Source organism: Salvelinus fontinalis, chromosome 5 (genome assembly GCF_029448725.1).
Source record: "Salvelinus fontinalis isolate EN_2023a chromosome 5, ASM2944872v1, whole genome shotgun sequence".
In the NCBI taxonomy this organism is placed as follows: Eukaryota; Metazoa; Chordata; class Actinopteri; order Salmoniformes; family Salmonidae; genus Salvelinus; species Salvelinus fontinalis.
Window position 1 is genome coordinate 53,573,526 of NC_074669.1, and position 17,502 is coordinate 53,591,027.

At 40.9% G+C, this 17,502-nt stretch overlaps 1 protein-coding gene and 1 pseudogene across 1 annotated transcript; one reads left to right on the plus strand and one right to left on the minus strand.

Moving 5' to 3' along the window:
• Positions 1-71: 71 nt before the first annotated feature.
• LOC129856111 (uncharacterized) lies at positions 72-17,398 on the minus strand (annotated as a pseudogene).
• On the plus strand, positions 3,489-6,646 carry LOC129855835 (endonuclease domain-containing 1 protein-like). Its single transcript, XM_055923889.1, has 3 exons — positions 3,489-3,597; positions 4,216-4,584; positions 4,916-6,646. Exons 2-3 carry the CDS (start codon positions 4,225-4,227, stop codon positions 5,498-5,500), a joined length of 945 nt encoding a protein of 314 aa, XP_055779864.1. The 5' UTR covers positions 3,489-3,597; positions 4,216-4,224; the 3' UTR covers positions 5,501-6,646.
• Positions 17,399-17,502: the final 104 nt, after the last annotated feature.

Genomic DNA, 17,502 nt, shown 5'->3' on the forward strand with positions numbered 1-17,502 from the left:
AACCCAACTATGGAACAATGAAAAGATGAACACATGAGAGGAGTATATACAGCAGCAACATTATACACCCATTATTCATTCCAGAAGCCTCTGTTGTGGCCAACAGCCTCTATAAGCCTGCTCTGTAGTGTCTCTTTGGAAGGGTAGATGGGCAGCTGCAACAGAGAGTGACAAGTCAGTGCCTCTGGGAAATGCTGTTGGGAGGAGTTGAGAAGGGGTTGGACCCGCATCCTGATCTGGTTCATACCCAGGATGGGCACACGATCACAGCCAGTCAGGAACACTGAAGGGGCAAAGGTGGTAAAAGGGAGAGGGCAGTGAATGACAGAACAGAACTTTATTATCAGTAGCCTACGTTATTGGTTCATCTGTTACAATGAAAATGTTCCATACTTACACAGGAATGCTTTCTTTTGATCCTCTGTCAGTTCCTCAAACACCTCCCAGAATGTGACGATGTTGGGATGCCCAGCATGGTACTCTCCTTCATACACAGTGTTCTAGTTTGGGGGATAATGCCCTCAATTAATATGTTGAAGCAATAGACACGTAACACCATTCAAACTACTTGTCAAATCAATGTATCAAAACAACATTTTAGCCAGGTTTCAGAACATGTTCACCATGAATCCCAAATCAACCCCAGGACACTTGTTTTTTAGGCTCCATCTTGCCCTCTGATAGGCTACGTGACATTTCCACCATATATTATATAGTTTTATTTAACGGGTGATTTGGAATTCCCATTGTTAGCCAGACGAAAGCTATCCAATGACAACATTGTGGTATACCATAGAGCCAATGGGACTCAACACGCTTTCATCAATGCTGCCCCTTCTGTGCAAGGTTTAACAGTTTGTTCAAATAGCTTGGCTGCTATACAGTCATATGAATAGAATCATTGTCATATTGTTATTATTAATCGCTCGCTTGCTCTCTCTAGGAGGCCGGCACATCCCGTAGGTATACCAACCACTGCATCAAGATGACTACCATCCAGGAGCTCTCTGATGCAGGTCTGGAGGCCAGAGAGATCAAGGCTGTGAGCGGCCACAGGGCCTAAAGCTCTCTTAGGAGCTATTGGAATCCATCCACGGAAAAGGAGATGGAGTAACATCCTAACAACTAGCTGCGTGCGACTACAAGGCAGTTGTTCCTGTGAAATGGCGCCCAGCTGCGCTTGAGACCCCGGGGTTAGACAGCTACTTCATTAATTGCACACTGAATAGAAATGTGCAATTCAATGTGTATCATAAATAAATAGCTGTCCATGTTGTGAACATCGGGGGGAAAATGGTGTGGTGTTTGATCCTTGGGTCACAGGTGCGTAGAATATGTTTCCTTGTCAAAATCACAGACAGGGCCTTCTTCCACACCCCAATGTGCTTGGTCATGACAGATGACTTCAATGAGGACCAGCAGTCACCTACAGGACATGATAACACACAGATTACTTTCTCAAACTATTTTGTGGGGGTATAGAATTTGGTCTACTTCACAATCATTCCAGGGGCAACACGAGTGTACACATTTAGTTTTAGCCCAGGAATACCACACTCAATAAAAATAATCACTGGTTTTGCCTAGTCTAAATCTGCCAGACAGCGAATGAACAAGGACAACAGAAGTTGGCAACAGCACAAACAGATTTACGACTACGTTATTGTTGATTAATTGAATTTGGGGTGACACACTTTAAACATTTGAAATGGACGGCAACATTACCGAGGACCTGCAACTTGTCGGGGTGCAGTCTGAGGATAGCAGCAAATCAAATCAAAGTTTATTTCTCACGTGCGCCGAATGCAACAGGTGTAGACCTTACAGTGAAATGCTTACTTACAGGCTCTAACCAATAGTGCGAGAAAAAAAGTATGTGTGTGTGTGTGTAGGTGTGTGTAGATAAGTAAAGAAATAAAACAACAGTAAAAAGACATTTGAAAATAACAGTAGCGAGGCTATATACAGACACCGGTTAGTCAGGATTATTGAGGTAGCATGTACATGTAGGTATGGTTAAAGTGACTATACAGATATGATGAACAGAGAGTAGCAGTAGCATAAAAAGAGGGGTTGGCAGGTGGTGGGACACAATGCAGATAGCCCGGTTAGCCAAGCACTGGTTGGTCGGGCCAATTGAAGTAGTATGTACATGAATGTATAGTTAAAGTGACTATGCATATATGATGAACAGAGAGTAGCAGCAGCGTAAAAGAAGGGTTCGTGAGATCTGTCCATCTGTGCTGTTTGCGAAGGCCATAGTGGAGTTTGGAGTGTAACTGTTTGAGGTTGTGGACAGGTGTCTTTACTGATACTGATAACAAGTTCAAGCAGGTTCCATTAATACAGGGAACGAGTGGAGGACAGAGGAGCCTCTTAAAGAAGAAGTTGCAGGTCTGTGAGAGCCAGAAATCTTGCTTGTTTGTAGGTGACCAAATACTTATTTTCCACCATAATTTGCAAATAAATTCATTAAAAATCCTACAATGTGATTTTCTGGATTTTTTTTCTCATTTTGTCTGTCATAGTTGAAGTGTACCTACGATGAAAATTACAGGCCTCTCTCATCTTTTTAAGTGGGAGAACTTGCACAATTGGTGGCTGACTAAATACTTTTTTGCCCCACTGTATATATATATTTTTTAAATAGGCCGATTAATCGGTATCAGCCTGTTTTGTCCTCCAATAATCGGTATCGGCGTTGAAAAATCATAATCGGTCGACCTCTAATTTTTACCTCTGAACTTATTTAGGTATGCCATAACAAAGGGTTTGAATATTTATTGACATTTTGTATTCATTTAAGTAATTTAAGTAAAATATATAAAAACACAATTCAACTTTGATGTTAGAGTTATTGTGTGTAGGCCAGTGATCTAAATTTAATGCATTTTAAATTCAGGCTGTAACACAACAACATTTGGAAAAAGTCAAAGAGTGTGAACAATTCTGAAGGAACCGTACTGTAATTGAGGCCACAGGATCCGCTTTCTCTCCAAACCAATTCAGATAAAACAACAGACTTGGTTGCTCGTTGTAGCCTACTCCTTCTCATTTCATTAACTTTTCATTAACTTTTATTTCCACCTGAAGGCTTCTGGTTGGCTACTGGTCTTTTTATGGGGCGCACGTGCACTTCATAAAAACTACATTAAAGAGTTGAACTTTTATTAAATGAATCATTTGAAATGTCATGGCATAACTGGGTATGTAACAATGTCAAATGGATATTTTAATTTATTTCAGAAAATGCCTTTTCAGGGTTAAAATAGTCATATACATTTTTGTCTTAAAAAAAATATATTAAAACAAGTAATCGAATACTAACGTCCATTCGGATATTCGATAACCGTGCACATCCCGAGCAGAAAAATATAGATATTTATGACATAGAATTAGGCATAATGATTATGGATCTAGATTGCAAGAAAAAGTGTGAGTGAGTGAGTGAGTGAGAGAGAGAGAGAGAGAGAGGAGAGAGAGAGAGAGAGAGAGATGATGTACAGTATATAGAGAGTAACAGGACGTGTTTTCTCTGATGCTACAGACCTCTGAAGGAGTGAGACAATTCAAAGGACTGTTAAACAAGTTCAAAAGGTGAGATTGAAAATCTAACAAATTATTTGGATATTCAATTTCTTATGGTTATTTCGAAAATCGATGCAATAGCGCAAAGTTCTCTGTATCGAGCACAGCAAAAACTATTTCATACAAGGAAATGAAATAGGCTAGTGGCAGCTTTAAGAAACAATACTAATGTGTCATGCAATCAAGATATGTACTTAAGGAAATATACTGCTATTCTTATCTGTATTTTTTGAAACTGCACTGTCAGTTAGTGGCTCGTAAGTAAGCATTTCACTGTAAGGTCTACTACACCTGTTGTATTCGGCGCATGTGACTAATACAATTTGATTTGATGTTCAAAACTATCTTCTGACATATTAACAATATGTTTGGAGTGTATATGATTATAGCATAATTAACCTTACAGCAACACGATCATTTAGCAACCTTTAACCAGCAATGAGAAGCAGGAAGTCAACCTCTAGATGGTGGGCAACTACAGTAAACAGGAACTATAATGTTCCAGGAACTTGGGTGGTTTTCATAACCTGACTTGAGTTGATTCTAGTGACTAATTGTGAGCTTACACAGTCATAATGTAAAGGTAACATTGCAATATAGGTTAATCTGTGACGTTTTTCTCCACAGGGGCACAGCATGGTGACTCTGTCCCTCTTGTCCCTCTGTCTCCTCTCCTTGTTGGGGGTCAGAGGGGAAGTGGCTCCAAATTTCGACAACTGCAAAGCTTCTTTCTTCAAAATGACACCAGTTACCGGTCTGAATATAGCTCTCCCCACTCCGATCGAGCCCGACACACAGGGCTTAGTGAATCCTGCGAAATGTCTCTCTGCTTACAATGCTGCCTCTCCTGCATACATCTGTCAGAGAAACGGTAACAACTATTACTTTGCCACTCTGTATGACCATGGCAGGAGGATCCCTCTGTACTCTGCCTATCAAATGGATATCGAAGGGGTCCCTGGCAGAGAGGGGTCCATAGTTTATTATGAACCCCAGGTTTGCATATTTCATTTTCATTATCACCTTTTTTAAATGTCCAATACATTCAGTGCAGCAGCCATTTAATGTGACTGGCACCACTATAGAATGATGCAACACATTAGTGTAGTTCAAATATTTGCAGTAGAACAGGACATTAGCTGTAGAGCAGGTTAGAAAATGATTGTATTCATGCAATAAGCACTAGAAGGTACTATTTCATATATTGTAATTTCAGACTAAATAGCAGTAGCCTAGAATACCAGTAATAATAACAATGAGTTGTATTTGACTGCTACCACAAAGCTTGAAGTGGAGTGGCTAATTTGTACATATTTGTATTTTTCAGCTTGTGCATCCTGACCTACCACCACAGCAAATGGATAAGAAAGGATCCTTGAGTGAGATCAAGAAATACAATCAAAACAATGAATGCTTAGAACGCTCTCCACAATACCGACAGAACTACAAGCTGGGCTGGAGTCAGGCTCTCGATGACAACTTTGGCTCGTATGACCGCGGGCACCTAAACCCCGCAGGACACCATAAAGAAGATGCATCCAAAGCCACCATGACCCATACCAACGTAGCTCCGCAAGATGGGAAGATGAACAAGGGGCCGTGGAACCTGTACGAGAAGAAGCTGAAGGATGTTTTGAGTGCAGGCTGTAGTAAGATGTATGTGGTGACTGGGGTGGTCCCAGGTGACACGTGGGTAGACCAGAACAAGCGAGTCAATGTTCCGAGTCACTACTGGAATGCCTACTGCTGCACCGACAACAACGACAAACCTCTCAGGTCTGGAGGTGCCTTGGGTCCTAACACAGCTCTCAGTGTTGTTACAGAGTATAACTCTGTTACAGACATTGAGACTGAGCTTAGAGGGCTTCTGAAAGTTGGCAACAATTTCAACATTTTTAATGGCTGTGCCTGAGAAGAAGTTTGAAAACCCCTAATTTAGGCTACATCAAAAATTTTAAACATATCCCTGACCATAAATATTGTCCTATTGATCAAATGTGTTGAAAAAGTGTATTACAATTTCAAAACGTATCCTTTGTAGTAATTATTCTTAAAGCGTATATTTGCTTCTTTGGTCACACACAGAGTTGTGCAATCACCTCTTTGTGAATGCTTGTTGCTATGAATCTATAACCCAATAAAGCTTGTTTTGTGAAAGTAGGAAATGTGTACATCGACATATTACAGAACCATTTGTACATGCTGTTGATGAACCTGTTGGTATTTTATGTCTAAAAAGATCGAATGAAGGCAGCAATACTGTCGGTGGAGATTTCTTTGGTCGCGGTACCCTCTAGTGGTCTATAAAGAGCATAAACTGGGAAGGAGATAAAAGTGCCACGGTCAGTTGCAGACATAAACGTCATAGAGCTGTGGTGATTCATGACTCTGTCGAACAACTCAGTTGATTCTTTTTCATTCCCATCTACTCTGATAAAAACCAAATCGGATTGGTAAAATATGTCATGTATATTGTAGCTCTAAGCCGTGCCATTGTTACACAACTCTTATCTGTCCAACTTCCAGAGTCTGACTCTGTATCTTTGTTCATTAGATTTTGATTTATTGTACCATGGTAAAACATCAAAACCATTGCAAGGGTTGGTGAATCTGCACTAGGCCCAATGCCAACTCAAACTTTTATTTAATTTATTTGATTTTTTTACCTTTACTTGAACAGGGAAGACATATTGATACCTAGGCATCTTTTACAAATGTGCCCTGTATATACAACATAAATATATATTTTATACACAAACGAATATATAGATATACATTAACCTTTTGATACAGGATGCAGTGATGAATATCAAAACTGTCATCTGTAACAAAACGAAGGGCACTATGGGAGATGGCATCCAAAGGTTTAAGAGTAGCAGCAGCTGATAACTAATATCACCATAATCATGGTTTCCATGTGTTTGATGCCATTCCATTCGCTCTGTTCCAGCCATTATTATGAGCCGCTCTCCTCAGCAGCCTCCACTGAAACGCACCATGCAAAGTGTTGGTCCCATGTAGCGTGAGCTGAAATAAAAGATCCCAGAAATGTTCCCTATGCACAAAAAGCTTATTTCTCTCAAATTTGTTTACATCCCTGTTAGTGAGCATTTCTTCTTTGCCAAGATAATCCATCCAACTGACAGATGTGGCATATCAAGAAGGTGATTAAACAGCATGATCATTACACAGGTGCATTCACCTTGTGCTGGGGACACATATTTGCATTTTTGTCACACAACACAATGCCACAGATGTCTAAAATGTTGATGGAGGTTGCAATTGGCATGCTGACTGCAGGAATGTCCACCAAAGCTGTTGCCAGAAAATTGAATGTTAATATTTCTACCATAAGCCACCTCCAACGTCATTTTAGAGAATTTGGCAGTTTGTCCAACCTGCCTTACAACTGCAGATCACATATTTGGCATCGTGTCTGTGAGAGGTTTGCTGATGCCAAAGTTGTGAACAGAGTACCCCATGAGGCAAATAGATACTGACTGGTTTTCTAATCCACGCCCACAATTTGTTTTAAGGTATCTTTATTCCCAGTCATGTGAAATCCATAGATTAGGGCCTAATGAATTAAATTAAATTAACTGATTTCCTTATATGAACTGCATCCCAGTAAAATCGTTGGAATTGTTGCATGTTGTGTTTATAGTTTTGGTCAGTATAACTGACCTGTGACTTCTGTGCGATGACAAGACTGGTGTGTTAGCCCTCTGAGCTAAAGCCTAGGCGTTAACCTTAGATACACCTCTTCAGATCTCAGGCAAGGTTACTCATCACATAAGTGTGGTTTACTAAAACACATTAGTTTCATATACCCTAGTGCAACATACAACTTATTCATGGTCCCTGAAACTACTGAATCCTGAACACGTACGTTATTTCTAGACTTAAAAAAAATGTGATTCCTTTGTTTTGTTTTAATCACTAGGGCCAGGTGTGGATCAACGGTTTCAACCTGGGCAGCTACTGGCCCGCGGCCCACAGTTCACCTTGTACATGAACTGTGTACTTGTAGCCTCCTGAGCACTGCCGCGCACAACAATGTGACCACCCTGGAGCTGGACCCATGCACCCCCTGGCCATGTACCGTGAAGTTCACCAACAACTCGTTCCTGAACGCCATTGTTAAATCTGACCACAGAGGGCGCTGTTACATAAAGATCTCTTATGATGAGCGCTGATCAAAAATATACTTACTGTATTTATCTGGAACACAGGTCGGTGGCACCTTAATTGGGGAGGATGGGCTTGTGGTAACTGGTGGAGCGGATTCAGTGGAATGGTATGAAATACATCAAACCCTCCGTTCCTTGTATCTTGGTTATCATTTTTGTTAATGCGTTGTTTAATGTGCAGGCACAAACCATGCTGTACTTTTTGATTTATAAATGTTTTAATAAAATTTGGTGAATGAAATATGATAATGTCATAGTACCGCACAGATCTCAAGTTAGGATTTGAAATACAACCCTACATTAAAACAATCCAAATCTTAAACCCAACTATGGAACAATGAAAAGATGAACACAGGAGAGGAGTATATACAGCAGCAACATTATACACCCATTATTCATTCCAGAAGCCTCTGTTGTGGCCAACAGCCTCTATAAGCCTGCTCTGTAGTGTATCTTTGGAGGGGTAGATGGGCAGCTGCAACAGAGAGTGACAGGTCAGCGCCTCTGGGAAATGCTGTTGGGAGGAGTTGAGAAGGGTTTGGACCCTCATCCTGATCTGGTTCATACCCAGGATGGGCACACGATCACAGCCAGTCAGGAACACTGAAGGGGCAAAGGTGGTAAAAGGGAGACGGCAGTGAATGACAGAACAGAACTTTATTCTCAGTAGCCTACGTTATTGGTTCATCTGTTACAATGAAAATGTTCCATACTTACACAGGAATGCTTTCTTTTGATCCTCTGTCAGTTCCTCAAACACCTCCCAGAATGTGACGATGTTGGGATGCCCAGCATGGTACTCTCCGTCCTACACAGTGTTCTAGTTTGGGGGAAAATGCCCTCAATTAATATGTTGAAGCAATAGACACTTAACAACATTCAAACTACTTGTCAAATCAATGTATCAAAACAACATTTTAGCTAGGTTTCAGAACATGTTCACCATGAATCCCAAATCAACCCCGGGACACTTGTCTAATAGGCTCCATCTTGCCCTCTGATAGGCTAGGTGACATTTCCGCCATATATTATATAGTTTTATACAACGGGTGATTTGGAATTCCCATTGTTAGCCAGACGAAAGCTATCCAATGACAACATTGTGGTATCCCACAGAGCCAATGGGACTCAACACCCTTTCATCAATGCTGCCCCGTCTGTGCAAGGTATAACAGTTTGTTCAAATAGCTTGGCTGCTATACAGTCATATGAATAGGATAAACATGAATAGAATCATTGTCATATTGTTATTATTAATCGCTCGCTCGCTCTCTCTAGGAGGCCGGCACATCCCGTAGGTATACCAACCACTGCATCAAGATGACTACCATACAGGAGCTCTCTGATGCAGGTCTGGAGGCCAGAGAGATCAAGGCTGTGAGCGGCCACAGGGCCTAAAGCTCTCTTAGGAGCTATTGGAATCCATCCACGGAAAAGAGGAGATGGAGTAACATCTTAATAGCTAGCTGCGTGCAACAATAGGGCAGTTTTCCCTGTGAAATGGCGCCCAGCTGCACTTGAGACCCCGGGGTTAGACCGCTACTCCATTAATTGCACACTGATTTGAAATGTGCTATTCAATGTGTATCATAAATAAATAGATGTCCATGTTGTGAACATCGGGGTGGAAAATGGTGTGGTGTTTGATCCTTGGGTCACAGGTGCGTAGAATATGTTTCCTTGTCAAAATCACAGACAGGGCCTTCTTCCACACCCTAATGTGCTTGGTCATGACAGATGGCTTCAATGAGGACCAGCAGTCACCTACAGGACATGATAACACACAGATTACATTCTCAAACTATTTTGTGGGGGTATAGAATTTGGTCTACTTCACAATCATTCCAGGGGCAACACGAGAGTGTACACATTTAATTTTAGCCCAGGAATACCACACTCAATAAAAATAATCACTGGTTTTGCCTAGTCTAAATCTGCCAGACAGCGAATGAACAAGGACAAAAGAACAGCACAAACAGATTTATGACTACGTTATTGTTGATTAATTGAGTTTGGGGTGACACACTTTAAACATTTGAAATGGACGGCAACATTACCGAGGACCTGCAGCTTGTCGGGGTGCATTCTGAGGATAGCAGCAAATCAAATCAAAGTTTATTTCTCACGTGTGCCGAATACAACAAGTGTAGACCTTACAGTGAAATGCTTACTTACAGGCTCTAACCAATAGTGCGAGAAAAAAAGTATGTGTGTGTGTGTGTAGGTGTGTGTAGATAAGTAAAGAAATAAAACAACAGTAAAAAGACATTTGAAAATAACAGTAGCGAGGCTATATACAGACACCGGTTAGTCAGACTGATTAAGGTAGCATGTACATGTAGATATGGTTAAAGTGACTATGCATATATGATGAACAGAGAGTACCAGTAGTGTAAAAAGAGGGGTTGGCAGGTGGTGGGACACAATGCACATAGCCCGGTTAGCCAAGCACTGGTTGGTCGGGCCAATTGAGGTAGTATGTACATGAATGTATAGTTAAAGTGACTATGCATATATGATGAACAGAGAGTAGCAGCAGCGTAAAAGAAGGGTTCGGTGAGATCTGTCCATCTGTGCTGTTTGTGAAGGACCCTCAGGAGCTCAGGGAGAACCAGGTAAACCCTCAAGCCCTCCACTCCAATGGGCTCCTCATACAGGGAGGGAAGCAGTGTGTGCTGGACAATAGCTTCAACCTAGTTCAATGAAAGAGGTGTGTGAATCGTCCCTCGTTCAAATGATAATGACAACAATTTAGAAGTATTTCAGCAATTCAATGTGCAATCAACGATACATGTCAGAATACGATTACATATCAATTTATATATATATATTCACAAAATACCTCAGTCAAAACTTTGTCCTTTTTCGCCAGCTTCCGGAATGCGCCTTGGACGAGTGAAAAATCCAGGCCAGACTGTTTAGGTGAGGTTTGGAAATGTTTGTCACAACTAATAAAACCAATAAATAATTGTCAATATCTAGGCCATATTTAAATCAGTATTCTTCAATAATGTAATATTTCAAACATAAGACAATCATGTATTTGAACCAATATTAAATACTGTTACCTTTTATCAAGAAAGCTCCCATTTAAACATGATGCAGAAGAAAACATTTTTGTGATTTCCCTGCAATTACAAGTTTGAGTAATCTTTCAGTTCATTATGTGACCGTACATAAACAAAATAAGGAAATAACAACAACGGTAAATTATAGTTACTTATATCATACTTACTTCTGTCCTTTTTCCCAAGACTTTGAATCACATTCCGAGATCCATTTGTCAATGATTTCTTAATCTAATGCTTGTTGTGTCACTTGACCTGAGATTGACCTTTCTTCAGACTCCTGGGAAGATGACAATGTGATGCAACGTATCACAGCAATGTTAAGTACAAAGGACAAACTATGTCCTGTTTTGCTAACTCATTGTTTCAAACCCGAAATGTGTCCATACCTGACCATGAGTGCACAATGCAAAGGAATGGTTTCCTCCAGCAAACATGTGTTTAATTTTCTGGTCATCAATCTGGTCTGAAATGTTGACAAAAATAGTTGATGATCAAGTTAATGTTATTTCATGTTTTACCTCATGTTATTTTAGTTGAGTATTGAAATAAGCATTTTGTTGAGTTGACGTTTATTCAAGATCGATCTGTTATGAAAATGCGTGTACTCTGGGTAATGTTATACGATAAATGAATGTTTTACCTGGCAGTTGTACTGGAAGGGGCACAGACTGATCAATCTTTACTCCATTTCCCAGGTGTTCTCCGCACCCAAATGAGTAGATCTTATTTGAGGGCCCCACAAATGCTAATGTGTGGTGTCTAATGTGGCAAACGGACATAGAAAACATTTCTCAAATCAACAATGAATTCTAAAAAGGTCTTATGCTAAGATGAAAATAACCAAAACAGTCCTACATCAATTTTTGTTGTATCACAACATTTTGTCAATTCCAGATCATGTCTAATAAGTGTAACCTACCTTCCACAGGCTATCTGGGTCACCTTTGACCCCCAGAGTTGCCCCACCACTCGAGGTCGTAGTTCATCTCGGAGAGAGTTGTGTCCAAGCTGTCCATAGCGGCCTGAGCCAAATGTGAACACCACACCTCCCTAGAACAAAATCAACCCAGACAGTTATCATAGTGTTTTCCTCTACGTTAATGAGGATGTTTCAATGCAAATTTCCAGGGAACAAAAAACTACAACATTGAGACACCCATTTAAATAAATACACATAAAATGTAGACATATTGTATGGTCCAAACAACATTTAGTTCAAATGATAGAGAAAAATGTAATTATGTCAGACAGATATACAACCTTTGTCAGAACGGCAGAATGTTCTCCTCCACATGAAATCAAAACAGTCTTCTTCAGATTCAGGCAATCAACAGGAGCTGGGGCATGTCTGTCTACAGAAAATTGGGTTCATTTTATTAAAAGTATTTATTTACAAAACAACACATACCTCATATCACACACATGACACAATATTGTTCTCTCATCCTGGCCAAAAAAGTTTTTCAACTACAATTTTTTTGGGTTCATATTAGATAAATCAAGGGTCTCCAGCTACAGTCTGAGAGAGCTATTGAGTGTGAAGGCTTTTGTTTAAACCCAGCACTAACACACCTGTTTCAAATAATGTATTGTTCATGGTCTTCGGTCTGGACCTTGATTATTTAAATATATTTAACAGGAGTCAACACATACACGTATGCTATTGCGTTATGTATACTGTACTTTTTACATTTACATTTACATTTAAGTCATTTAGCAGACGCTCTTATCCAGAGCGACTTACAAATTGGTGCATTCACCTTATGATATCCAGTGGAACAACCACTTTACAATAGTGCATCTAAATATTTTAAGAGGGGGGGGGGGGGGGGGGGGGTTAGAAGGATTACTTTATCCTATCCTAGGTATTCCAGGTATTCCTATCCTAGGTATTTTTGTGTCCCCTAGTCCCAGTTGCCCGGCTGTGTTCTTGTCCCAGCCAAACACATCTCCAGAAAAGTGGTCTCCCCCTGCATTGATCTGAACCAGGGGGATCCCTGATAGAGACTTCAGGGGCTTGGGGGACATGCAGCTGGGCTCGGAAATAGCCTACAAATATACTGACGCATTTGACACACATGATAATGCTTGAAACATTACCACCCAGTCGATACATTGTACGTTTCTAACACTTATGGTTGAGATTTAATTAACATAAATATAAACTATGCACATTATGACTTTCATTAACACTGATGCAGACGTTAGTAAGGCGTTGGTATCATGTCATGTAAGTCAGACACGTAACGCAGGAGTCACGCAGAAGTTAGTAAGGTGCTGGTATCATGTCATGTCAGGTGGTACGGTTGCCTAGACTTATATATGTCCCTTATCACCTCCCATAAGACTTATATATGTCCCTTATCACCCCCCATAGCTATCTAACTTGCAGCAGCAACAATGTTATTTATTATCATCCCATACAACCGTGCCTGTTTTGACTGGAGTAGCCTATTCTATTGGATTCGACAACACTTCCTGTATCTACTCACCCCAACGCTAGAATCCAGTGGGCTGCTATAGCATTAGCTATAACATGCTGACGAAAATACCAGTCATTAAAATCTAGCAGTATTTAAATCTTCTCGATTTGTACGTTGGGATAATTAGGAGTACACCGCCGTATCCCATCACTGGATTTCCGAGCCATATGTCTCGCCGGCTCCACGCTGTCCTGATCGTTGCCTAGCCAAATTCCGACTAAAGAGAGAACGTAATGAACGTCTAGTCGGATTCAGGCTAGGCTGCAATGCCTGCAGAAAGTCTTCATACTTATTTCACATTTTGTTGTGTTATAGCCTGAATTCAAAAATGTATTAAACATTTGTTTATCTCACCCATCTACACTCAATACCCCATAATGACAAAGTGAAAACATGTTTTTACAATTTTTTTGCAAATTTATAGAAAATTAAATACAGAAATGTTTCATTTGCATAAATATTCACACCCCTGAGTCTATACTTTGTAGAATCACCTTTGGTAGGATTACAGCTGTGAGTCTTTCTGGGTAAGTCTCTAAGGGTTTTCCACACCTGGATTGTGCAACATTTGTCCATTATTCTTTTCGAACTCTGTCAAACTGATTGTTGATCATTGCTAGACAACCATTTTAAGGTCTTGTCTTAGATTTTCAAGTAGATTTAAGTCAAAACTGTAACTCGGCCACTCAGGAATTTTCACTGTCTTCATGGTAAGCAACTCCAGCAACTCCATTTGGCCTTGTGTTTTAGCTTATTGTCCTGCTGAAAGGTGAATTCATCTCCCAGTGTCTGGTGGAAAGCAGACTGAACCGGGTTTACCTCTAGGATTTTGCCTGTGCTAAGCTCCAGTCCGTTTATTTTTTATCCTGAAAAACTCCCTAGTCCTTTTTTTTAATTTTTTTAATTTTTTTTATCCCATATTCTCCCCAATTTTCGTGGTATCCAATCGCTAGTAATTACTACCTTGTCTCATCGCTACAACTCCCGTACAGGCTCGGGAGAGACGAAGGTCGAAAGCCATGCGTCCTCCGAAGCACAACCCAACCAGCCGTACTGCTTCTTAACACAGCGCGCCTCCAACCCGGAAGCCAGCCGCACCAATGTGTCGGAGGAAACACTCCCTAGTCCTTAATGATTACAAGCATAGCCATAGCATGATGCAGCCACAACTTAAAAATATGGAGCGTGGTACTGTGGTAATGTGTTGTATTGGATTTTCTCCAAGCATAAGACTTTGTGTTCAGGACAAAAATGTAATTGCTTTGCCACATTTTTTGCAGTATTACTTTAGTGCTTTGTTGCAAACAGGGTCCATGTTTTGGATTTTTCAAAATTCTGTACAGGCTTCTTTCTTTTCACTCTGTCAATTAGGTTAGTATTGTGGAGCACCTGCAATATTGTTGATTCATCCACAGTTTCCTCCTATCACATCCATTAAACTATGTAACTATTTAAAGTTACCATTGGCTTCGTGGTGAAATCGTTCAGTGGTTTCCTTCCTCTACTGCAACTGAGTCAGGAAGGACGCCTGTATCTTTGTAGTGACTGGGTGCATGGATACTCCATCCAAAGTGTAATTAATAACTTCACAATGCTTAAAGGGATATTCATTGTCCGCTTCTTTTTATTTTTACCCATCGACCAATAGGTGCCTTTTTTTGCATTGCATTGGAAAACCTCCCTGGTCTTTGTGGTTGACTCTGTGTTTGAAATTCCCTGCTCGACTGAGGGACCTTACAGATAATTGTATGTGTGGGATACAGAGATGAGGTAGTCATTCAAAAGTCATGTTAAACACTCGTATTGCACACAGCGTGAGTTCATGCAACTTATTATGTGACTTGTTAAGTACATTTTACCTCTGAACTTATTTAGGTATGCTATAACAAAGGGTTTGAATATTTATTGACATTTTGTATTAATTTATATATACACTGCTCAAAAAAATAAAGGGAACACTTAAACAACACAATGTAACTCCAAGTCAATCACACTTCTGTGAAATCAAACTGTCCACGTAGGAAGCAACACTGATTGACAATAAATTTCACATGCTGTTGTGCAAATGGAATAGACAACAGGTGGAAATTATAGGCAATTAGCAAGACACCCCCAATAAAGTAGTGGTTCTGCAGGTGGTGACCACAGAACACTTCTCAGTTCCTATGCTTCCTGGCTGATGTTTTGGTCACTTTGAATGCTGGCGGTGCTTTCACTCTAGTGGTAGCATGAGACTGAGTCTACAACCCACACAAGTGGCTCAGGTAGTGCAGCTCATCCAGGATGGCACATCAATGCGAGCTGTGGCAAGAAGGTTTGCTGTGTCTGTCAGCGTAGTGTCCAGAGCATGGAGGCGCTACCAGGAGACAGGCCAGTACATCAGGAGACGTGGAGGAGGCCGTAGGAGGGCAACAACCCAGCAGCAGGACCGCTATCTCCGCCTTTGTGCAAGGAGGTGCAGGAGGAGCACTGCCAGAGCCCTGCAAAATGACCTCCAGCAGGCCACAAATGTGCATGTGTCTGCTCAAACGGTCAGAAACAGACTCCATGAGGGTGGTATGAGGGCCCGACGTCCACAGGTGGGGGTTGTGCTTACAGCCCAACACCGTGCAGGATGTTTGGCATTTGCCAGAGAACACCAAGATTGGTAAATTCGCCACTGGCGCCCTGTGCTCTTCACAGATGAAAGCAGGTTCACACTGAGCACATGTGACAGACGTGAGAGTCTGGAGACGCTGTGGAGAACGTTCTGCTGCCTGCAACATCCTCCAGCATGACCGGTTTGGCGGTGGGTCAGTCATGGTGTGGGGTGGCATTTCTTTGGGGGGCCGCACAGCCCTCCATGTGCTCGCCAGAGGTAGCCTGACTGCCATTAGGTACCGAGATGAGATCCTCAGACCCCTTGTGAGGCCATATGCTGGTGCGGTTGGCCCTGGGTTCCTCCTAATGCAAGACAATGCTAGACCTCATGTGGCTGGAGTGTGTCAGCAGTTCCTGCAAGAGGAAGGCATTGATGCTATGGACTGGCCCGCCCGTTCCCCAGACCTGAATCAAATTGAGCACATCTGGGACATCATGTCTCGCTCCATCCAACAACGCCACGTTGCACCACAGACTGTCCAGGAGTTGGCGGATGCTTTAGTCCAGGTCTGGGAGGAGATCCCTCAGGAGACCATCCGCCACCTCATCAAGAGCATGCCCAGGCGTTGTATGGAGGTCATACAGGCACGTGGAGGCCACACACACTACTGAGCCTCATTTTGACTTGTGTTAAGGACATTACATCAGTTGGATCAGCCTGTAGTGTGGTTTTCCACTTTAATTTTGAGTGTGACTCCAAATCCAGACCTCCATGGGTTGATAAATTTGATTTCCATTGATAATTTTGTGTGATTTTGTTGTCAGCACATTCAACTATGTAAAGAAAAAAGTATTTAATAAGAATATTTCATTCATTCAGATCTAGGATGTGTTATTTTAATGTTCCCTTTATTTATTTGAGCAGTGTATGTATATATATATATATATATATATATATATATATATATATATAAACACAATTCAACTTTGATGTTAGGGTTATTGTGTGTAGGCCAGTGACCAAAAATCTAAATTTAATGCATTTTAAATTCAGCCTGTAACACAACAACATTTGGAAAAAGTCAAAGGGTGTGAACAATTCTGAAGGAACCGTACCTAAATTGAGGCCACAGGATCCGCTTTCTCTCCAAACCAATTCAGATAAAACAACAGTTTTGGTTGCTCGTTGTAGCCTACTCCTTCTCATTTCATTAACTTTTCATTAACTTTTCTTTCCACCTGAAGGCTTCTGGTTGGCTACTGGTCTTTTTATGGGGCGCATGTGCACTTCATAAAAACTACATTAAAGAGTCAAACTTTTATTAAATGAATCATTTGAAATGTCATGGCATAACTGGGTATGTAACAATGTCACATGGATATTTTAATTTAATTCAGAAAAAGCCTTTTCAGGGTTAAAATAGTCATATATATTTTTGTCTTAAAAAGTATATATTAAAACAAGTAATCGAATACTAACGTCCATTCGGATATTCGATAACCGTGCACATCCCGAGCAGAAAAATATAGATATTTATGACATAGAATTAGGCATAATGATTATGGATCTAGATTGCAAGAAAAAGTGTG

What these genes read in the sequence shown, in the direction of transcription:
- LOC129855835 (XM_055923889.1), top strand. Translation starts at nt 4,225, where the DNA reads ATGGTGACTCTGTCCCTCTTGTCCCTCTGTCTCCTCTCCTTGTTGGGG. An exon ending in TAGTTTATTATGAACCCCAG is followed by an intron (nt 4,585 to 4,915) that starts GTTTGCATATTT and finishes TGTATTTTTCAG; the next exon opens with CTTGTGCATCCTGACCTACC.